This window comes from Opisthocomus hoazin, chromosome 2, assembly GCF_030867145.1.
Source record: "Opisthocomus hoazin isolate bOpiHoa1 chromosome 2, bOpiHoa1.hap1, whole genome shotgun sequence".
Classification (NCBI taxonomy): domain Eukaryota; kingdom Metazoa; phylum Chordata; class Aves; order Opisthocomiformes; family Opisthocomidae; genus Opisthocomus; species Opisthocomus hoazin.
Genome location: NC_134415.1, coordinates 131,900,170 through 131,924,425, shown reverse-complemented (window position 1 = coordinate 131,924,425; position 24,256 = coordinate 131,900,170). Strand labels below are relative to the sequence as shown.

General features: G+C 53.8%; 1 protein-coding gene across 1 annotated transcript in view; it reads right to left on the bottom strand.

Annotated features, from left to right (window-relative positions):
• ASXL2 (ASXL transcriptional regulator 2) overlaps positions 1 to 24,256 on the bottom strand; it is a 113,413-nt gene that overhangs the window by 81,849 nt on the left and 7,308 nt on the right. Inside the window, exon 2 of the mRNA XM_075415132.1 lies at positions 3,122 to 3,204. Within this exon, the coding sequence (XP_075271247.1) occupies positions 3,122 to 3,204 (83 nt within the window). The remainder of the gene's footprint in view (positions 1 to 3,121; positions 3,205 to 24,256) is intronic.

The window sequence follows — 24,256 nt, the reverse complement described above, 5'->3', positions numbered from 1 at the left end:
ATCACACCCAGAGTGCAGCTCCAGCTTCAGGACGCCCCAGGTCTCCAGAAGTAACACCTCAGGGAGCTGATCCTGGGTCGACCTTGAAAAATCTCGTGATTAACACTACCGAGTACTAGGATAAAATTATAAATACAGGTAAGATAGTGAGCCAGTATCACCCCAGGTTTCTGCATTGCTACACAAACCCCTCCATCTTATGAAAGACCTAGCCCCATCCAAAAACATCAGCTTGTCCTGCCCGTAGCAGAAATCACTGTGCCTATTTTTTTCCCCACACTCACCTCACCTGCCTCCCTTCTTCCCTGCAATTCCCAGTCCTCTACAACAGCCCCAGCGCTCCGAGCCCTCGCGACTCTTCCGCCATGCCCTCAAGTGTCCTCAAGCAGCCCGTGCCAGCAACCACGAGAGAATCACAGAATCACAGAATGGTAGGGGTTGGAAGGGACCTCTGTGGGTCATCTGTCCAACCCTCAAAGAGAGCGAGAGGGAGAGGGACTGGCTGCGCAGCCACACAGAAAAATGACTGCTGGATTCTAGCTGGGCTCCCCCTTCTCTCTGCCTCATTTCAGCGCATCCACAGGAAAGCAATTCGTCACTTCTAATATTATTTTCTTTCTGGAAATCAGAGATTTTGAAAAGTTAGGCGTATCTTAAGGATTTGAGGCAATAGATGCTGAATTTAAAAAAAAAAAAAAGAAATAAACAACCCACACTGCAGTCAAAACTGACAGAGTTGAAAGATTCTGTAGTTTGTGGAAATAGATCGCTGCCAAAGAAATTTGCAGTTTTGTTCATTAAAAGCAAACCACACTGAGAAACGATTCAAAACCCTCCACTGCCTCGACGCCGACGCCAGCAGGAGAGCCCGTGTCCTGCCTGCAGCCCCACACACCATTCCCCCACGCCGGGCGTCTGGCAGCTGCCTGTCATCTCCAGGCCACCCAGCACTGGTGAGCTCCACAGGCTCCTCTGACAGCTTTCACGCCCTCGCTAACGTGGTTCTTCCTCTAATGAATGCTGATTTGTGTTAAGCCCATCTAGTCACAGGCTATCACTTATCAGAAGCCCACTCCAGCCCTGAAGACATTATGGCACTAACTGGAATGGAATTGTTGAAGAACTGACAACCTTTTAGGTCGTCATCTAAATAAAGTTTTACCACATCAACCTAACATTTAAGGGAAAGACCACTGCGGAGCGTCCCAGCGTGGCTCAGTCACTACAGGACAGTCAAACCAGAGAAACTGAGTTTCACATCTCACTGCTCCCACAAGCATCATCCGGGATTTCAGATGCTGAGGGGTCTGCACTGCCCTGATGCTCAGCAGCAGATCTTTTAGAGAGGAAAACAACTTACTATCAGCTCAGGTTAAATCCGCAAATGAACTCTAAAAGAATGACCCGAGTTTGAGAAGGATTATATGGAATCACAGAACCACAGAATAGTAGGGGTTGGAAGGGACCTCTGTGGGTCATCTACTCCAACCCCCTGCCCAAGCAGGGTCACCCAGAGCAGGGGGCACAGGACCTTGTCCAGGTGGGTCTTGAATATCTCCAGAGAAGGAGACTCCACAGCCTCCCTGGGCAGCCTGTTCCAGGGCTCCGTCACCCTCAGAGGGAAGAAGTTCTTCCTCATGTTCAGATGGAATCTTTGATCCGACTGAATGTAGAACTGCCCCAAAGCATCATCAGGGCAGGAACTAAACTGCCTCAAGTTGCGTCAGGGCAGGTTCAGATTAGATATGAGGAAAAATTTCTTTCCTGCAAGAGTGGTCAGGCCTTGGCCCAGGCTGCCCAGGGCAGTGGGTGAGTCCCCATCCCTGGAGGGGTTCAAAAACCATGTGGATGTGGCACTTGGGGACATGGTTTAGCAGGCGTGGGGGTGTTGGGTTCATGGTTGGACTTGATGTTCTTCGAGATCTTTTCCAACCTTAATGATTCCATGGTTCTATGATTCTGCCCTTCTGAAACCTCTGCGAGAGCTAAATGAGTGCATTTGGTTTCCTTTTACATAAACTGACTTTTCCAGAAAGCAAACCACCTTTGTGTTGTCCACAGCTTGAATGGAAGATCTCGTTATCGATAGCAGAATATCTATACTTGGGCCCTTGAATATTTCTGCCCAAGCAGATGGATTGCTGTATTAAACCAGCAAAATGGAGTGGAAAACATAATAAACTCAAATTCAGGATGGCCATTTCATTTACAGCCTCACAGCATGGCAGGGGTTGGCAGGGACCTATGGAGATCCCCCAGCCCAACCCCTTGTCGAAGCAGGGTCACCCAGAGCAGGGGGCACAGCACCGTGGCCAGGCGGGGCTGGAATATCTCCAGAGGAGATTCCAAAAGCCGAGAGATTCCAAACGAGATGAACTGGCACATCCAGTCCTCTTTTTCTTTGCTCTTAGAAAACTGAAGTATAAATACTTTGTACTTCCCATGGACAGTTGCTCCCCACCTCACCAACACCCGTCCATCTCTGGGCAGAACATACAAGCACGGGCTCCAGATCTCAGCTAGGGTAACAGCAGCTCAAGAGCGGCCATCCGAGCCGCTCTGTCTTTCTGAAGCCGACCAGCATCACCCGAGCTGGCGTCCTCCTTGGCCCAGCACTCAGGCTGCTCCCTGGGGGCAACAGGGAGGCCTCCAAAGCAGAACCACACACCACTCCAGTTAATACTAAAGAAAATAGCATGAGACAATGTTTTCTACATAAGGATTTGGAAGCAAGGCTGCTTTCTTCCTTCTGAGACAGCTCTACGTTTTGGGTTAGGTCATTTCCATTAAACTGACTATTCCTGGGGTTTTTTTGTAAAGACAAAATAAAAAGTAGTGAAGTTTACTTCCGCACCTGGAGTCTGAACTACCTGATCAGGTCTAGTTTATCTTACACAAGAGGCATGCAGCTCATACCTGGAAATAAAACATGACTACTAATTAATCTAGCTTTCTTGATGAAGCCTTGAGAGCTTGTTTGCAAACGGGACCCAGACTCCAGTTCTGCAGGTACGTAACGTTTCAGTCCCAAAAACACTTAGGAGATGGGGGGTAACAGTAAACTAAGCTAAGCTGGAACCAAAGTGTGACTGCATTTTACTGGTATGGGTACTCCACTCACCTGATTTCCTTAAGTCCTTCTTTCTGGATAACTTGAAGGATCTCTTTATGGCTCATAGGTGTATTAGGATATTTCTCCAGGACCTGGCAAGCAAAAGCAGATGGAGAGGAAGTTACTCATTTGCAGAATGAGAAGAAGATTACATTTAATGGTCTGGACATCTCCAAGGATACAAGCAAGGAAGAGCTACTGGCCTCCTCACATCTCATTAGCATCCCTTCCATCTGGAGAATATAAGGAGCAAAGAGACTCCAGAAGTCTGGCTAAAGGGCTTATTTGAAGTGCAATTCCCAAATTTTATTTCAAACGCACTGCCCGTAGATAATGCTTCTTGGAGAAATCAATGCTCCACAGTAACAGGGTGGCTTCACCACCATTGCTTGGAAATGCTTCAGAGGTCCCTCAGATATCAAACTTCCCAAAACCACATCCTTCACATTCGCAAAGTTGAAACCAAGACTTACCAAACTGATCAGTAGTTAAGAAGTTTAAGGAAATTTGGGGTTTATCACTGTAAGGGTTATTTGAAAATCTCTGCACACTGTTCAGCGTTAAAGTTTGTAAATATGGGCTACAAAAATGCTCCCTACCTCAGGTTGTCAAACACCCTCCCCCCTTCCCCAGCCCACGCCACGCCAGCGCCCGAGGCCACTCGCCTCCCTTTCAAGAGGGCTAAGATGCAAAAGTAGAATTCAGAGCACTGGATGGAGAGATGCCGAAGACTTCTGCGGGAAGACGCCAGCTCCTAGACGTCATTTGGGTATTGCAAGCAGTATCTGTGCTGGGGGATGGGCAGCAAGTGCCTTGTTTCCTTCTGAACACTCCGCTTCCGACCCGTGCCCGGCGCAGCAGCCCTTGAGTCCTGACTTGTGTCCTTAGCCAGAAAACAAACCATCACCACACGCAGTATGAAACCCTACAAGTGACTCTGCAGAAAGAGATTCCCAGACTGAATTTCCCTGTTGACAGGCTGTGCAGCATACAGAATCCCAGCATGGTCGGGGCTGGCAGGGCCCTCTGGGGTCACCCAGCCCAAGCCCCTGCCCAAGCAGGGTCACCCAGAGCAGGGGGCACAGCACCGCAGCCAGGCGGGGCTGGAATATCTCCAGAGAAGGAGACTCCACAGCCCCTCTGGGCAGCCTGGGCCAGGGCTCCGTCACCCTCAGAGGGAAGAAGTTCTTCCTCGGGTTCAGCTGGAGCTTCCTCTGCTTCAGTTTGTGCCCATTGCCCCTTGTCCTGTCGCTGGGCACCACTGGAAAGAGTCTGGCCCCGTCCTCCTGACCCCCACCCTGCAGATATTTAGAGGCATTTCGAAGGTCCCCTCTCAGCCTTCTCTTCTCCAGGCTGAACAAGCCCAGCTCCCTCAGCCTCTCCTCGCAGGAGAGATGCTCCAGTCCCCTCCTCATCCTCGCAGCCCTCCGCTGGACTCTCTCCAGTAGCTCCTCATCTCTCTTGAACTGGGGAGCCCAGCACTGGACACAGCACTGCAGATGGGGAATTTTAAGGGACTGGAGCATCTATTATGCAGGGGAACTGAGAGAGCTGGGATTGCTTAGGCTGGAGAAGACAAGGCCCTGGGGAATCTTATCAACATGTATAAGCACCTGATGGGAGGCTGTAGAGAAAACCACGCCTCTGCAGTGTGGTATCCATCAAAAGGACACGAGGCAACAGGCGCAAGTTGACTGTGGTGGTTAGCTTTTTTTTTTAAATTATTATTATTATTCTGACAGTGGTCAAACACTGGTAGAGGTTGCCTACGGCAGTGGCAGAGTCTCCACCCTTGGACTGGACAACGTCCTAGGAACCCTGCTTTATAGTGGGTGGACTAGACAGTCTCCAGCAGTCCGTTTCAACCTCAATTACTGGGTGATTCTACGGCATAGACCTTCCTCGTGATCAAAAGAAGACGATTTAGTCAATGAAGGCCTGAGGTTAAGCATCACCACGTACTATGATGTTCCTCGTGCTTTCTAGCCGAGCAGGTTAAATCCACAGGAGGCATTTCCCAAGCCGAGCTGCGAACCACTTCCCACAGGCTTTGGCGAGTGCTACACAACGCACGGCAAAGCACGGCCAACTCCAGAACACGGTAAGACGAGGTGAACCCCTTCGGTTTAGGAACTTCACTCAAAGACAGCTGGAGAATATTTTGAGCGAAAAAAACCCAACCCAAACCAAGAATCACTCCACACTTGCCTTTTTTTTCTAAAGAATTTTCCTTAGCCATCTGTTACTGTCTACTGCCCAGACACTCTTGCGATAGATTTGACCAGGCAATGTAGACATTCCTCATAGGACAGAAACAGAATTTAACCAGCCACACAGCACGAAGGGATCTCGGACTTTCACTTAAGATAACCGAAAACATCGGGAGGTGGGAGAAGAATCACAGAATCACAGAATCACAGAATAGTAGGGGTTGGAAGGGACCTCTGTGGGTCATCTAGTCCAATCCCCCTGCCGAAGCAGGGTCACCCAGAGCAGGCTGCACAGGACCTTGTCCAGGCGGGGCTGGAATATCTCCAGAGAAGGAGACTCCACAGCCTCCCTGGGCAGCCTGGGCCAGGGCTCCGTCACCCTCAGAGGGAAGAAGTTCTTCCTCGGGTTCAGACGGAACTTCCCAGGCTTCAGTTTGTGCCCATTGCCCCTTGTCCTGTCACTGGGCACCACTGAAAAGAGCTTGGCCCCATCCTCCTGACACCCACCCTTCAGAAGGATGCAAACGCGTGCCAAGGGAGGGGAAAAAAAAAAATGCAAAAAGCTTAGTATTCACATGCTGCCTTCACCTCAGAATGTTGTAAAAACTAACATGAAGTTGTAAGTCTAATAGAAAATAAAGCAAGTTATGGTGAGGAAGAAAAGTACAAGTTCTACAGATTTTAGTCTGAACGGTTACCTGTAACTTCAACACGTAAAGCACAACCGCAGCAAAGGCTCCGCAGGCTCCCTGCTCCCATCCCCTGAAACGGGCACCGAAAACCCTTTCATCATCTGCAAGTTCAAGACTAGATCTAAGGAGGGAAAATCAAATACCGCGCTGTTGCAAAAGCACGAAGAGGAACAGGTCACTGTCTGATGGCTTCTGGGTCACTGAAAACATTTTATCCCGTGAACACTAAGCAGTTGGGTATGGTTTAAACAGAACAAAACCACCAGCAGGGTCCAAGACTTGGGAAACACACCCGATGCTTAGACTCGGTCTAGACAGGCTCATCCAGAAAAACAACTTTTCTGGCTGAGCAGCCGTGGCTTCTCCTAACAGCAGAAAGCTCGAAGGAGAATCAAGAGACTTGTTTGGGGTGGCCTGATGTATCTCCTGTGCAACCCCAGACCAGCCCTCAGGACACACCAGTAATAAAGAGGTTGGACAACCCACCGAGGAAGCGGTCGGGGGACTCGGAGTCACCGGTGCCACCGTCTCCAGGGGCACGCAGAGCCCCATCCAATAACTCCAAGCAGCATGCCAAGCTCTGCGAGCACCCCGACCAGGGGCAACGAGCACGCAAATCCACGCGAGCCACCCCACAGCAGGGCTGCTCCGCACGCCGGGACACGACCGGCACGCTCTCGTCCATGGGTGCCTTCGAGGAGGCGGCGCAGAGGCCACGCCAGCCCGGTGGCATGAACCCAGGCGTTGCTCCATGGCTGTTGGGGCTCACTGTGGTTCTGCTCACTCGAGCTAACCCTGCTCTGCAGGACCAAAGTCTATCGTGCTGGGTACCCACCACCACAGGTGAAACCTATCAACGGACTAGCTTTGGGTACATGGGACCAAGATGAATTTGCACTTTCCTGGTGCCAGCTGTCACCTCCTGCACTTTAAGGAACTTGGTGAATACTAACTCTCAGCCTACTTAGATAAGCAGAGCAGTTCACACCTTCCGATGCGGTAATAACTCCAGGCTGCTGTACAAGCTGATCCAGAAGAACCAGGTTCACGGAGATTAAAGAGACTCAAAAAAAACCAGATGCACCTTAGTTAGCTTCCCCTCTCTCTTCTGCCCCCGTAATTCCCTGTCAGATCTTTCACTTGAATCCTTTTTTAGTTACTGTGTGTAAATAAATAAAGCAAACTACGACTACTATCTGCCACAGAACTGAATTCGTGAGGCACTGTAAAATTCAGTCAGGATTTATAAGCTACCTTGGTGCTACGCTCAGCATAAGCCAAGCTGAACCCAAAGAACAAAGCAGCAAGTGTCCGTCTGAACCCGAGGAAGAACTTCTTCCCTCTGAGGGTGCCGGAGCCCTGGCCCAGGCTGCCCAGAGGGGCTGGGGAGTCTCCTTCTCTGGAGATATTCCAGCCCCGCCTGGCCGCGGTGCTGTGCCCCCTGCTCTGGGTGACCCTGCTTGGGCAGGGGGTTGGGTGGGTGACCCACAGAGGTCCCTGCCAACCCCGAACAGTCTGTGATTCTGTGAAGTGCCAACACTGAGTGCTGAGAAAAGCCTCCCTATTTGAGCTCAGTTATTAACACCGAAAAGCCTCAGCGTCCAATACAGGTGAAGGCGCGTACGTGAGATGGTGTCGCTGATGCTCAAATTACGCCGCCTTAGGTGTTGAAATATTCTACTTGGCTCACTGTTAACAAAAACCACTAACAGAGTTATCTATTTTATAGTACACGTTGCTTTGTGCCCTGAAGCTGTCCTGGTTCCTGCGAAGGTTTCCAAGAACACACGGTCATCAGAAGAGAAAGCGATTTCCCAATTTCATATCTTGGAAGTGAGGCAGTCTTCTTACACTCAGAGTATTTATGATGTGAGAAAATTTATTCATGCCACCAGCAACTAAACGTGGAGCACTACATCCCAGCAGCAAGGCAGGCAGCTACACCGAGTGGAGCCAGCAAAGCGAGAGCCCCCCACCAGCACCAGCCCCCCGCACCGGCACAGAGCCTCCAGCAGAACCCGCTGAGAGCCTCTGCTCTTCCAAGCGGCTCAGTCTGTCCCCGTGTCCCAGATATCACTGATTTACGAGCACTGGCAAGAGGGGACACAATCTCAGCATGGTCAGGGGTGGGCAGGGACCTCTGTGGGTCCCCCAGCCCAACCCCCTGCCCAAGCAGGGTCACCCAGAGCAGGGGGCACAGCACCGCGGCCAGGCGGGGCTGGAATATCTCCAGAGAAGGAGACTCCACAGCCTCCCTGGGCAGCCTGGGCCAGGGCTCCGGCACCCTCAGAGGGAAGAAGTTCTTCCTCGGCTTCAGCTGGAACTTCCCAAGCTTCAGTTTGTGCCCGTTGCCCCTTGTCCTGTCGCTGGGCACCACTGGAAAGAGTCTGGCCCCGTCCTCCTGACCCCCACCCTGCAGATATTTAGAGGCATTTCGAAGGTCCCCTCGCAGCCTTCTCTTCTCCAGGCTGAACAAGCCCAGCTCCCTCAGCCTCTCCTCGCAGGAGAGATGCTCCAGTCCCCTCCTCATCCTCGTAGCCCTCCGCTGGGCTCTCTCCAGTAGCTCCTCATCTCTCTTGAACTGGGGAGCCCAGCACTGGACACAGCACTGCAGATGGGGCCTCCCCAGGGCAGAGCAGAGGGGGAGGAGAACCTCCCTCGCCCTGCTGCCCACACTCCTCCTCATGCACCCCAGGATCCCATCGGCCTTCTTGGCACCCAGGGCACGCTGCTGGCTCCTGGTCAAAACGTCCCAAGGCTGAAGGCGAGCCAAGGGCTTCGGAGCGCTCCCGGGGCACCACATTAGCATGCACCGCACCGCAAGGCAGCTCCACCACGGGCAAGCAGCTCCTTCGCAGGCTGCGATGAATCATTCATGAACGCAGGAGCTGAAACCCTCGTTAAGGGAACTAAAAAAAGACACCCCCTCCCCCAGGCCTGCCCGTACAAAGGACCTGTACCCAGCGACACTGAGAAGAACACACTGAGAAGGTTTTTCGCGGCTCGTCCTTTGCCAGAAGTCAGAGCTGGCTGCACGTTCCAGCTTCAGAAAGCTCTGTGTGATCAGATGAAGTTCTGCCCGTGGTACTGTGAGCGTACATCGTGCCAGTACTCAAAATGACGTGGGATAAAAGCCTCAGGGAAGATTCTGGTTGGGCTTTTTGTTTGGTTTTGGGTTTTTTGGTTTTGGTTGGGGTTTTTTTTTTTTTTGGTTGGTTTGAGTTTTTTGTTGTTGGGTGGTGTTTTTTATTATTGATTTTTTTTTTAACAGCAACCTGTCCATCAAGGTTCAAGCAAGAGATTCTCCAGGACTGGGTATAAAAGAGCATCTCGGTCACAGAATCACAGAATAGTCGGGGTTGGCAGGGACCTCTGTGGGTCATCTAGTCCAACCCTCCTGCCCAAGCAGGGTCACCTACAGCAGGCTGCACAGGACCTTGTCCAGGTGGGTCTTGAATATCTCCAGAGAAGGAGACTCCACAGCCTCCCTGGGCAGCCTGGGCCAGGGCTCCGTCACCCTCAGAGGGAAGAAGTTCTTCCTCGGGTTCAGCTGGAGCTTCCCAGGCTTCAGTTTGTGCCCGTTGCCCCTTGTCCTGTCGCTGGGCACCACTGCAAAGAGTCTGGCCCCGTCCTCCTGACCCCCACCCTGCAGATATTTAGAGGCATTTCGAAGGTCCCCTCTCACCATTAATGCTTTCAGCACGTTTTGGTAAAAAATGCACTTTGGAATTCTTGCTATCGATTATTTTCTTGCCTAAAAGGAAGGATGAGAACTGGGGAGCCCAATGCTGTAAACGTACACTTGGGCTTCTTTCTGGAAACAGAATTTAAACTTCTTAAAAGCCACCAATCCACAGCAAGTCGAGGAGTTATCAGCTCAGTCCCCCGCACGCTCTGGGGGCCAGGCAGCAATCCCTGCTCACCAGGTTGCATCTCAGCCTGGTGTCCAGCATGGACCTCTCACCTCCTGGCCATTCCCTTCCAGGAGGAGAATTCCAGCTGCAGCAGCCAGCCATAGCTGCAAACTCCCTCACACACTCCTCCAGCAAGGAGTCATCTTCATGCAACGCAAACCTTTCACGGAGAAGTGGGTCAGCTATAAAAAACCAAGCGTATGTGAAATTCCTTCCCAGCCAGTCACCGCGCAGCAGCGCGCTGGGCAAAACACCATTTCACTGCGGCGGCAGCGAGAGGAGCGAGGAGGGGACTGAGGGACTTGACCTAGATTACAATCTTTTCTACTCATCCAATTAGCCAAATGCTAGTCAAGGTTTTAACCAGAAACAAGGTCAAGAAGTTATGGATATTCCATGTTATTAGAAGCCAAGTGCCATTAAATGCCACTGCACGCTGTCATCGTAGGCAGCGTTTGGGACGGCAGTGTGTCACATGGGTCACAGAATAACAGCATGGTCGGGGTTGGCAGGGACCTCTGTGGGTCACCCAGCCCAACCCCCTGCCCAAGCAGGGTCACCCAGAGCAGGGGGCACAGCACCGCGGCCAGGCGGGGCTGGAATATCTCCAGAGAAGGAGACTCCACAGCCTCCCTGGGCAGCCTGGGCCAGGGCTCCGGCACCCTCGGAGGGAAGAAGTTCTTCCTCGGGTTCAGCTGGAACTTCCCAGGCTTCAGTTTGTGCCCGTTGCCCCTTGTCCTGTCGCTGGGCACCACTGGAAAGAGTCTGGCCCCGTCCTCCTGACCCCCACCCTGCAGATATTTAGAGGCATTTCGAAGGTCCCCTCGCAGCCTCCTCTTCTCCAGGCTGAACAAGCCCAGCTCCCTCAGCCTCTCCTCGTAGCAGAGATGCTCCAGTCCCCTCCTCATCCTCGCAGCCCTCCGCTGGACTCTCTCCAGTAGCTCCTCATCTTTCTTGACCTGGGGAGCCCAGCACTGGACACAGTACTCCAGATGGGGCCTCCCCAGGGCAGAGCAGAGGGGGAGGAGAACCTCCCTCGCCCTGCTGCCCACACTCCTCCTCATGCACCCCAGGATCCCATTGGCCTTCTTGGCACCCAGGGCACACTGCTGGCTCATGGTCACCCTGTCGTCCCCCAGCACTCCCAGTCCCTCTCCGCAGAGCTGCTCTCCAGCAGCTCAGCCCCAGCCTGTACTGGTGCCTGGGGTTGTTCCTCCCCAGGTGCAGGACCCTGCCCTTGCCCTTGTTGAACCCCATCAGGTTCCTCTCTGCCCAGCTCTCCAGCCTGCCCAGGTCTCGCTGGATGGCAGCACAGCCTGCCGGGGTATCCACCACTCCTCCCAGTTTGGTGTCATCAGCAAACTGGCTGAGGGTACACTCTAACTCTTCATCCAGGTCGTTGATGAAGAAGTTGAACAAGACTGGGCCCAGTACTGACCCATTCAGATGCAAAATACTAGAAAGTTGTCATCTTTGCACATATATACTTCTCTCAAGTATAGACAATCTTAAGCTCCCAGTAAGTACTTGAGATTTGTGGAAACATAATTAATATTTGAGTTAATGCCTGCAGTAGGGTCTGCCCTTCATGAGCCAGAGGACAGCGTGGGCCAGGCAGCAACGCGGTGTGGGTCTGGCGCAGGTCACCGGCTCCCAACAAGAGGACAAACGGCAGCGCAGCTGGAGAGCAAACACTGGAGAGGTCAGGGTGCCAGCCCCGCGCGCAGCAGCCCCACGAGGAAGCCCCCAAAACACAGCGCTCCGCCAGCCACCCTGCCCGGGGCAGAGCCCAGCTGAGCCAGCTCCCGCTTCCACGGGCAGCACGCCGGGCCTACAAGGAGGAGCTCTCAGCACTTGTATAGGAAAACACGGCCGTGTTCAAGCCAACACGACCAGCTACTCAACTTAGACAAGGTATTTTCCTTAACTTACTGTCAAGAAACCCCATTTGTCTCAAATGACAAGCTCTTTGCAGTGGTGCCCAGCGACAGGACAAGGGGCAATGGGCACAAACTGAAGCCTGGGAAGTTCCAGCTGAACCCGAGGAAGAACTTCTTCCCTCTGAGGGTGACGGAGCACTGGCCCAGGCTGCCCAGGGAGGTTGTGCAGTCTCCTTCTCTGGAGATATTCCAGCCCCGCCTGGACAAGGTCCTGTGCAGCCTGCTGTAGGTGACCCTGCTTCAACAGGGGGTTGGACTAGATGATCCACAGAGGTCCCTTCCAACCCCTGCCATTCTGTGATTCTGTGAAAACATCAAACTTGTGCGAGCGCAAGTGCCCGTGCTGACGCTGAAGGATGGTCCCGCGCCTTCGGCCCAGCTCCCTTCCTCCCGGCCACGCAACGACGCGTGCTGGCAAAGCAGTAAACCAGATCAGGGAGCTAATCCCAGCTAAAAGTAATTTTACCATTTTTTAATTAAAAAAACCAAACAGCTTTACGATTGAGTTTGCCAAGCAGCTTTCCCCTCTACACTGCCCTAGTGAGGCCTCATCTGGAGTACTCTCTCCAGTTCTGGGCTCCCCAGTTCAAGAAAGATGAGGAGCTACTGGTGAGAGTCCAGCGCAGGGCTGCAAGGATGAGGAGGGGACTGGAGCATCTCTGCTACGAGGAGAGGCTGAGGGAGCTGGGCTTGTTCAGCCTGGAGAAGAGAAGGCTGAGAGGGGACCTTCGAAATGCCTCTAAATATCTGCAGGGTGGGGGTCAGGAGGACGGGGCCAGACTCTTTGCAGTGGTGCCCAGCGACAGGACAAGGGGCAACGGGCACAAACTGAAGCCTGGGAAGTTCCAGCTGAACCCGAGGAAGAACTTCTTCCCTCTGAGGGTGACGGAGCCCTGGCCCAGGCTGCCCAGAGGGGCTGTGGAGTCTCCTTCTCTGGAGATATTCCAGCCCTGCCTGGTCAAGGTCCTCTACAACCTGCTGTAGGTGACCCTGCTTCAGCAGGAGGGTTGGGCTGGGTGACCCACAGAGGGCCCTTCTGACCCCCACCATTCTGTGATTCTGTGATTCACGCACTGATGTGGCACTAGGAAGAGAGGCCAGAGCCGACTCACACCCCCCCGCCCGACAGCAGCTCCAACAGTTCCTAAACCAGCCTTGGACTTGCAAACCCCACGCAGGACCCGGAGGGAGGAGGTCAGCGCATCTCCTCTGGGCACCAGCCGGGGCTTCATCCTTCTACCCAGCCAAGGAGGGTCCAAAGAGCAGAGCAGATGCTCATGACAGCACGCGGCACAGACCAAGCCACGCTTCTCATCAGGTTTTACCATCCCATGCGAGGTGGTTTGAATGCCAGAGCGCGGTTCCGTTTCGCACGCACATCTTCAGGCTGGTTTTCAACGCTGTCAGCCAAAGCCGCTGCAGCTATTTTGACCTCGTGCACGAGACCTCGGGTGCCTGCGCCGTGATGCACGGAGTCAACAAGTTCACCTTAAGGATGATCTGGAAAGGTAATTTGATTTGCACTCTTCCTTTCCAGAGGTGAGAGAGCAAGCCTTGTAGCAACAGCACTGACAAGAGACATCACAGATTGCTCCTGCTGGACAGGTACTTCCAAAATCTCCAAGGGAAAACATCTTCAGCCAGGAACATCATTACACTTACAATACTTCAGGTTGTTTAAAAGCACCAGCTCAACTGAAGTCACCAGAACATGCACTTGTTGAGTACTATTTATTATTACTTATTATTTTCAAGCACGAGAAAAACTGTATTTAAAATATCATTTCAGAACTCCACCTTGTTCCAATATATCTAATAAAAAAAAAACCACGGCAGATGACCAGAAGAGTATCAATGCTACTTCACCTTCTCAAATTTGTCCTCCAATAATGAGAGCCAGAACAGGATTATCAATCTTTTTTCCTCTAGTAGAACAGTTACCACCACCTTCTATGTTCTTTTCCCCTTGCTGGAAGAAAGGGTTCTCTGCCCTGTTTCAGCTGTCACATTAGTAGGAAAGCTGAAGCAGAGACGCCGTGGGAAATTCATTGCCTACTGACCTGAAGCGAGAACTAACACTGTGGACCTTCACCCGAGTCTGAAGTTGATGATGAAGCTATTCATCTAGCGCAATCTTCTGAAGAAAAATCTCTGAGGAGCTGCAGGAGCTTCTGCTCCATCTCATTTGAACACAGTTTGATAGATGTTGGCGTGCAGAAGCCTCTCCTGTCGCCATAAGGAGGCCTCATCTGGAGTACTGGGTCCAGTTCTGGGCTCCCCAGTTGAAGAAAGATGAAGAGCTACTGGGGAGAGTCCAGCGGAGGGCTACGAGGATGAAGAGGGGACTGGAGCATCTCTCCTACGAGGAGAGGCTGAGGGAGCTGGGCTTCTTCAGCCTGGAGAAGAGAAGGCTGAGAGGCAACCTTCGAAATGCCTCTAAATATCTGCAGGGTGGGGGTCAGGAGGACGGGGCCAGACTCTTTCCAGTGGTGCCCAGTGACAGGACAAGGGGCAACGGGCACAAAGTGAAGCCTGGGAAGTTCCAGCTGAACCCGAGGAAGAACTTCTTCCCTCTGAGGGTGACGGAGCCCTGGCCCAGGCTGCCCAGAGGGGCTGTGGAGTCTCCTTCTCTGGAGATATTCAAGACCCCCTGGACAAGGTCCTCAACAGCCTGCTGTAAGTGACCCTGCTTGGGCAGGAGGGTTGGACTAGATGACCCACAGAGGTCCCTGCCAACCCCTACCATTCTGTGAGTCTGTGAGGCAAGCTGCCCACGCCGCCTGGCAGAAAGCCTCAGCAGCTGCGCTGGAGCCGGTGCTCCGACACGTCTGACCCCAAAACTGCTCCTGCAGACCTCCCCGCCCGGCCGGGAGAGCCAGCAGCGAGAGGCACGGCTGCCAAACTGCGCTCGGGTTTTCATAGCATCATGGAATCATTCAGGTTGGCAAAGCCCTCCAAGATCATCAAGTCCAACCGTCACCCCAACACCCCCATGCCTGCTAAACCATGTCCCCAAGTGCCACATCCACACGGTGTTTGAACCCCTCCAGGGATGGGGACTCCCCCACTGCCCTGGGCAGCCCGGGCCAAGGCCTGACTGCTCTCTCAGGAAAGAAGATTTACCTGATCTCCAACCTGAGCCTCCCCTGACACAACTTGAGGCCATCGCCTCTCGTCCCATCGCTGGTTACTGGGGAGCAGAGCCCAACCCCCCCTCACTGCCCCCTCCTGTCAGGGAGCTGCAGAGAGCGATGAGGTCCCCCCTCAGCCTCCTCTTCTCCAGCCTGAGCAGCCCCAGCTCCCTCAGCCGCTCCCCATCAGACTTGTTCTCCAGCCCCCTCCCCAGCCTCGCTGCCCTGCTCTGGACACGCTCCAGCCCCTCCAGGTCCTGCTTGGAGTGAGGGGCCCAGAGCTGAGCACAGCACTCGAGCTGCGGCCTCACCAGTGCCCAGTACAGGGGCCCGATCCCTGCCCCAGTCCTGCTGGCCACCCCATTGCTGGTCCAAGCCAGGATGGTGTTGGCCTTCTTGGCCACCTGGGCACACTGCTGGCTCCTGCTCAGCCGGCTGTCGACCAGCACCCCCAGGGCCTTCTCCGCCGGGCAGCTCTCCAGCCGCTCCTCCCCAAGCCTGGAGCCTTGCGTGGGGTTGGTGTGACCCAAGGGCAGGACCCGGCACTTGGCCTTGTTGAACCTCATGCAGTTGGCCTTGGCCCATCGATCCAGCCTGTCCAGACCCCTCTGCAGAGCCTTCCTGCCCTCCAGCAGATCAACACTCCCACCCAGCTTGGTGTCATCTGCAAACTCACTGAGGGAGCACTCAACCCCCTCACCCAGACCACGGATGAAGATGCTGTTTTCTTTCAAACACCGCAATCAAGGCTTTGCATTCCACCTCTTCCATTTCAACACCGGTAGAGAAGGCGAGCAGCAGAAAGGCTTTTCACCAAATCCTGCATGCCAGCACTGGCGAGCACTCCTTGAAACAGTTTGGAGGTGTAAATACCGCTTAAAAAAAAAAAGTAGGTGTACAGCAGGTAGCAGCAAACTTCTGGATCTGCCAGCACAGGAGGGGCTTCTTCCCCACTCAGCAGCTCCTGTCTCCGATGAGCCATGGACATACTGGCTTTCCCCATCGCTAAGCCTCCAGATGAAGCAGCATGGTTTATGCCAAGACACTGCATCTCGCCCCCAGCTCCATCCTTCTGCATTCCTGCACGAGGAGCATGTAAACACCAGTGCTCTCCAGGTGTGCTGGCACAAGACACGGCCTTCACGAGCCGGTGCAGAGCTAGCAGACCACCCAGGGCCCCACGGTTCCTTCTCAGATCCACCTGTGCCTTCGGGCAGCGTCAGCACAAAACCAGACAACTACAAGGCACTATTTGGACTGCAAGGCTCCAAGATATTCCTCCGCTTGCACGGACAAAAAGAAGGCAACAGAAACGCAGAGGAACAACACACACAAGAGGTTTCCTGGTGAAAGGAACGGAAGGTTAAGCAGATACCATGCAAGACACCGATATCTCACAAGACTTCACTGTGAAGGCCGAGGAGTGGGAAGCCAGCAGGGACAGAAGGCAGGAGGAGCTGCAGAAGACAAGCGGCCATCGCCCACTTCCATGCGGATGTCGCAGAGGACAGTAAGGTCGCTGCAGCTCCAGCTTTTGGAACTCTCACAAAATGACAAGAGAGATGACCCTGGAAGTCATGGCCAACTGCAGCCATCTGATTTCTATGTTCAAACAACCATGGAAGACACAGGTAGAGAGCTTGAACCCGGGCAGCTCTTTTGGAGGATCTCATTTCTCCACATCCCCTCCCCTGGAGCAGAGAGGAAACCTCTACCCTGCATTCTTTCCTTTTAAGGCTGGAAAACATTCACCCTGTACAGCTTGAGAGGAGACACTAGGTCAAAGATGGACAGGAAGCCTCAGCGGCCTGAAAAATCACAATAAAAGGCATCTGAAGCACATCAGTTGCTTGGCTAAGGGAAGGACACTATTGGTAGAGAAGTGTGTACATAAAAACAGTTTGTTAGTGGATTTAAGTGCTCATCTACAACTCAAAAGCTTTGTTGGAAAAACAAAAAAACAAACAAACAATTTCCACAGCACCAGCATCAGGACAGTAAGGAAAAATAACCTTTGAAGCCTGTTTCCAGCAGCATTCCAAGATTTCAGACAGCCACTGATAACAACCAGGGCTCTACCGTGCCTCGCCACAGGGTGCTCGGGGTAATCCACCACATGTCCCAAAGCAAGAAGGTCGACTGCAGAGATGCGGGTGGTTTTTACTCCAGGTGCCTTTCCAAAACAGACATTTATTGAGTGGAAGAAAACCCAAATCCAGGTGTGAATGAAAATCTTCCTGATTAAGGATAAACCCACCGTTGCAACGACAATGCTCCAGTCCCCTCCTCCGCTGGACTCTCTCCAGTAGCTCCTCATCTTTCTTGAACTGGGGAGCCCAGAACTGGACCCAGCACTGCAGATGGGGCCTCCCCAGGGCAGAGCAGAGGGGGAGGAGAACCTCCCTCGCCCTGCTGCCCACACTCCTCCTCATGCACTCCAGGATCCCATTGGCCTTCTTGGCACCCAGGGCACGCTGCTGGCTCATGGTCACCCTGTCGTCCCCCAGCACTCCCAGTCCCTCTCCGCAGAGCTGCTCTCCAGCAGCTCAGCCCCAGCCTGTCCTGGTGCCTGGGGTTGTTCCTCCCCAGGTGCAGGACCCTGCCTTTGCCCTGGTTGAACCTCATCAGGTTCCTCTCTGCCCAACTCTCCAGCCTGTCCAGGTCTCGCTGGATGGCAGCACAGCCTGCCGGGGTACCCACCACTCCTCCCAGCTCTGTTATCAGCAAACTTGCTGAGGGTACGCTCTGACTCTTCATCCAGGTCGTTGATGAAGAAGTTGAACAAGACTGGGCCCAGTACTGACCCTGGGGAACCCCACACCAGCTACAGGCCTCCAACCAGACTCTACGTGGCTCATCAGACTTCGCTGCCTTGCTCTCCAGTCAATCTGGCTCTGACCTTGTCACCTGCTTATCCAGCCCGTCTCTCACCAGCTTGGTCATAAGGATATCGGGGGAAATCACACCAAAAGCCATGTTAAAGGCAAGGGAAACACGATTCACTGCTCTGCCATCCTCCACAGAGCCAGCCATCGCATCCCCCAGTTCAGCAACACTCTGCCTTTGGTAAATCCACACTGGCTGGCCCCAGAAAACCCTTCTACACGTCCAAAAAAGCAGATTCCAGGGGTATGTGTTCCATACCTTCCCAAGGACCCAAACCAGGCCTACTTCCCACATCTTCCTTCTCACCCTTTTCAAGAGGAGTGTGGCATCTTCCCTCTTCCACTCATGAGGAGCTTTGGAGAAAGCTCCATCACAGCCCTTTAAAGATGCTAAAGACATTGGCCCAGGCTGCCCAGGGAGGTGGTTGGGTCCCCATCCCTGGAGGCGTTCAAAAACCGTGTGGATGTGGCACTTGGGGACATGGTTTAGCAGGCGTGGGGGTGTTGGGTGGACGGTTGGACTAGATGATCTTAGAGATCTTTTCTAACCTATGATTCTATGATAAAGAATCAATCTGCAATCATGCTGGCCAGTTCCTTGAGCACACCAGGAAAATCTTTTGTTCACACAGAAAAGCAGCAAACCCTTCCAGTGCTGTGAAGCTGAACTAAATACTGAAACACCAATCCATATGGGGCCACAGCAGGTCTTGCTGGACCTTCTGCGCGACTGTCCAGCATCCCACCACCCCAGGAGGCTGCTCTCCCATTCCCCATGCTGCTTGGGACTTCCAGCACAGGAGGAGCTTCCAGGTATTTGGTAACATCTAACAGGTCTCCACAAGCCCATGCAAGCCTTCAGCATCCGCAACATCCTGCAAAAGCAAGTTCCACAGCTTCCCTCTCCTCCCGCGCTCTCCAGCCACGAGGCTGGCAGATGGCACTTGCCACCCCTCGGCTTTTGCACCGAAACGGAGGGAACGCTGCATCACGGGGGGCTTTGTCCTTTGTAAAAAAAGCACAGTCTTACTGCCACAGCTATCAAGTGACAAGCTCGCATGCTTAGCCCTCCAAATTTTCATCTTTGCTCTGCTCCACAACAGTGATACTGCTCCACTTCTCTGCATCTGCAGAACGTAAGTGACATGACCATCCAGTTTCTCACATTTTATTTGAAAGGCTATTCAATAACAGTGGAAGCATTACCAACATATCCTACCGAAGCTGCCTCGGAGGTCTGATCTGAATTCAGCTCCCAACTGAGTCTGGTTAGAGCAATGATGCTTTAGAGACAGCAAGAATTAGACCAAATGTCCTGGCTGTTCTTGGCCCTCTGTTTTCACTCCTCCCAACAGTCCAACCTCACCACATAAGCAGAGAATCTGACAATCATGAAAAAAACCCAAATAAATCAAGCACCCACTTCTGGTGTGTTTTAACACTCATTGTAGGCAACAGATGCACTTGCAGAACTGAACCCAAAGCCACCGGGTGACCTGCAGCGCCAGCATACTTGGGCAGTCACACCCATTACAGAATCCCAGCATGGTCGGGGTGGGCAGGACCCTCTGTGGGTCACCCAGCCCAACCCCTGCCCAAGCAGGGGCACCCAGAGCAGGGGGCACAGCACCGCGGCCAGGCAGGACTTCAATATCTCCAGAGAAGGAGACTCCACATCCTCCCTGGGCAGCCTGTTCCAGGCTGTTACAGCTACATGATTCTGGTTTTAAAGCTCTGATCAGGATGGTGCTCATGATGCTGGCTCCCAGTCGTCTCCACCCACCACACATCAGCTCACCTGCCCGAGCAGCGGGCAGAGAAGGCAGCGGGTTCCCTCCACCCGAAGCCAGAGGAGCACCTTTCAGACCTGAGCACACCCAGGCAGCAGCGAAAGCTCAGCCCTGCGTGTCAGACCGGAGCCACCCCGACGCAAAACCCTGCAGCAGACGTAGCGCTGATACCGACCGACTCCTCCTCGCCGCCGATTTTATCGCTCCACGGCACTCGCGAACGCAAACAGCACTTGGTGCACAAGAACGCAGAGGGTGAAGCACGGCTTTCAGTCACAAAGTATTTGAATGTCCCTCTCTTGATAGAAAAAGCTCGCATGACACCCAGAATCCAACTACACTTTAGTAAAAGATGCTTGCTCCATGCCTTCAGGACAGTGGGAGTGAGCACAATGCTTAGGTTCACTTGCACCATCTTCTGCAGATGCTGCAGAGACCATATCCAGGAAACAAAACTGGCTTTTGTTCTCAAACCTTCTCACTCGGGAAAGCCTTGCACAAAAAATGCTCAAGACATGCTCGCACATCTGCGTTCATCAGCTGGTTCAGCAGGAGACCACAGCTTTTGCAGAAAAGCCATTTCAGTGCTCTTGCAGCTTTAGAGGCGAGCGAGCTCCAGGAAGCCTGCACGACACCTTTAAAGGCTTCCGTGCTAAAATAAAGCTCAGGAGAAAGACCAAGCAAAAATACCTCTAAGCTCTGTTCTAAAACTAATATCTGAACTGCATTTACTGTTTTAAAAAAGAATAGAAAGGAAGAAAGCATGTCTGAGAACCTTCAGCACTGAATTTTTCTACCAGTACACGGACGGAGGTGAACAGCTGCCCAACGCCCCGACTCGGAGCTCGCCACGGGCAGCGACGCTCCGCAGCCGGGGGGGATTCCCTCCTGGCACCGCTGCTCTCCCCTTCCTCTTCCGCGTCGCGCGGCGGAGCCGGGGGCTGGCACGGCTGCCACAGCCCTGCTTCGTGGGAGGGAAACCACGCTCCAAGCTGTCACCAAGCGCATCGATGCCTTGGGACAGACGGACTCCACCACACACAAGCCAAGCGCCAACCCCCTCAGGCGGCTTCTGTGAAAAGCTGTACTATTAGTAATAAAGTCAGCCACCCCTTCGCACAGCGCTGCGCTGCCAGCCCCGCAGGGCAGCTACGACGCTGGCACCCGGGCAGGAACAGCCCCAGGCACCAGCACAGGCTGGGGCTGAGCTGCTGGAGAGCAGCTCTGTGGAGAGGGACTGGGAGTGCTGGGGGACCACAGGGTGACCATGAGCCAGCAGCGTGCCCTGGGTGCCAAGAAGGCCAATGGGATCCTGGGGTGCATTCAGAGGAGTGTGGGCAGCAGGGCGAGGGAGGTTCTCCTCCCCCTCTGCTCTGCCCTGGGGAGGCCCCATCTGCAGTGCTGGGTCCAGTGCCGGGCTCCCCAGTTCAAGAAAGATGAGGAGCTACTGGAGAGAGTCCAGCGGAGGGCTGCGAGGATGAGGAGGGGACTGGAGCATCTCTCCTATGAGGAGAGGCTGAGGGAGCTGGGCTTGTTCAGCCTGAAGAAGAGAAGGCTGAGAGGGGACCTTCGAAATGCCTCTAAATATCTGCAGGGTGGGGGTCAGGAGGACGGGGCCAGACTCTTTGCAGTGGTGCCCAGCGACAGCACAAGGGGCAACGGGCACAAACTGAAGCCTGGGAAGCTCCAGCTGAAGCCGAGGAAGAACTTCTTCCCTCTGAGGGTGCCGGAGCCCTGGCCCAGGCTGCCCAGAGGGGCTGTGGAGTCTCCTTCTCTGGAGATATTCCAGCCCCGCCTGGCCGCGGTGCTGTGCCCCCTGCTGTGGGTGACCCTGCTTGGGCAGGGGGTTGGGCTGGGGGACCCACAGAGGTCCCTGCCAACCCCGCCATGCTGGGATTCTGTGAAACGGGCTTACTTGGCTCCAGCCAGAGCAAGCACAACTGCACATCCAAAGCAGCAGGTATGTGCAGTAACTCAGGGATTTTGTCGCCTTTTAGAGGTTAAAGTTCCAAGCAGGAACGCTGGCTGACTTGGAAGTCAGTTTTTGAACAGGCAGGCAAATAATTGGATTCTTGTGATTGGAAGAAGGACAGATTCCGCAGTCCGCCGGTCTGCTACCACAACTGCAGCAGACTGCTCTTCCACCTCATCCTTTCCAAATTCTGTTTCAGAACCAACTTTTTAAACCTCCACTTGTCTCTTACAGACTCCCACGATGAGTTTAAAGCAGCTTTCAGTTCACTAGGAGTTCTGGCATCCAGCAGAGCAGGTATCAGAAGACACAAGCCCCGCTGGGTAAAAAGAGAGTTCACATTTGCAGATCAATTGCTGAATTTACAGTAAAATCCTTAAAAAAAGAAAAACCCACACTTGAAAAAACACAGGAAAAATACATCCAAGTGCTGTGGTCAACAAAAGACGGGTAGGAGCAAGCAGCCAAGAAAACTGCAGTTCTCTCAACATGTGACAAAGTCTAGGGCAGCTTCTGCCCTGTGTTGTGCAGGCACGGGTCCGCTTCCCGACACACGGATATGCCCCGTGGCAGCGGGACGCCGTGCCATGGCTCGGTCCCCAGCGCGGTGGCTACCAGCCGCACCGCGCCGGTCCCGCAGCGGTCTCTGCGCAAGCAGTTAACCAGAGCCATACCAGAGCAGCCTCAGCCACCGCTCCCTGTCCGCACTGGGAACAGGTCTTGTACCCGGACACCGGCTGAGAACAGGGAAGGAAGAGGTGATAATATTTAGGGGATTTAAAAAAAAAAGCCCCAAACCAACAAACACCCCAAGACACAGCAACAAACAACGCCCTCAAAAAAAAAAAATAAATAAAAAGTCTTCCCAGCTTCAACGCTCAGCTGTTTTCACAAGCTTTGGTTCACCATTTCACCTTCTACAGCGCTACCTTGTTCAACACCTCGCTGAAACTGGGCTCCCCAGTTCAAGAAAGATTAAGAGCTACTGGAGAGCCCAGCGGAGGGCTGCGAGGATGAGGAGGGGACTGGAGCATCTCTCCTGCGAGGAGAGGCTGAGGGAGCTGGGCTTGTTCAGCCTGGAGAAGAGAAGGCTGAGAGGGGACCTTCGAAATGCCTCTAAATATCTGCAGGGTGGGGGTCAGGAGGACGGGGCCAGACTCTTTGCAGTGGTGCCCAGCGACAGGACAAGGGGCAAGGGGCACAAACTGAAGCCTGGGAAGCTCCAGCTGAACCCGAGGAAGAACTTCTTCCCTCTGAGGGTGACGGAGCCCTGGCCCAGGCTGCCCAGGGAGGCTGTGGAGTCTCCTTCTCTGGAGATATTCAAGACCCCCTGGACAAGGTCCTCTACAGCCTGCTCTGGGTGACCCTGCTTCGGCAGGAGGGTTGGACTAGATGACCCACAGAGGTCCCTTCCAAACCCTACCATTCTGTGATTCTGTGAAAAGTGAAAAGCCAGCTCTGGGATTCACCAGCAAGGGCCTGCTGTGCTCCAAAGCATCCTCCAGATTTTTTCTGATTGAGCGTCCAGACCTCTGCAGGACCACGCAGAAATCCATCTCAGACATCACGTGTGGTTTGTACCCAGTTACACCAGCACTACTCTCCAAAACCAACCCGCAAGCGCTCGCAACTCTGCTCTGCCAACCTGTACACTGAAAAGTTGTCATTGGGTGCTTGAAATACACAGAATCATTGAACAGAATCATAGAGGGGCACGGGGTGGCAGGGACCTTAAAGCTCATCTGGTTCCAACCCCCCCTGCCTTGAACCCTGCCAGGGAGGGGGCAGCCACAGCTTCTCTGGGCAGCCTGGGCCAGGGCCTCACCACCCTCATGGGGAAGAATTTCTTCCCAATATCTCATCTCAATCTGCCCTCTGTTAGTTTAGAGCCATTCCCCCTTGTCCTATCACTGCACCCCCTTGTGCAAAGCCCCTCTGCATCCTTCCTGTAGCCCCTTCAGGCACTGGCAGCTGCTCTAAGGTCACCCTGGACCCTTCTCTTCTCCAGGCTGAACAGCCCCAGCTCCCTCAGCCTGTCCTCGGAGGAGAGGGGCTCCAGCCCTCGGATCATCTCCGTGGCCTCCTCTGGCCCCGCTCCAACACATCCATGTCCTTCTGATGTTGGGGGCTCCAGAGCTGGACACAGGACTCCAGGTGGGGTCTCAGGAGAGTGGAGTAAAGGGGCAGAATCCCCTCCCTCGCCCTGGTGGCCACACTGCTCTGGATGCAGCCCAGGGCACGGTTGGCTTTCTGGGCTGCAGGCGCACATGAACAAAATAGTAAAAAAACAACAGGATTGTCTGCTAGGCTGATCAATCCCTCAGGCTGATGATGTACAGAATCCTCTGAATTTCTGCATGCTTTTGCAGCAGTCTGGGGACCTTCGCAGATTTTCAAAGAATCCCAGCTGGCTGGGACATCTGGGGACCCCCCACCCACCCCCTGCCCAAGCAGGGTCACCCAGAGCAGGGGGCACAGCACCGCGGCCAGGCGGGGCTGGAATATCTCCAGAGAAGGAGACTCCACAGCCCCTCTGGGCAGCCTGGGCCAGGGCTCCGGCACCCTCAGAGGGAAGAAGTTCTTCCTCGGGTTCAGCTGGAGCTTCCCAGG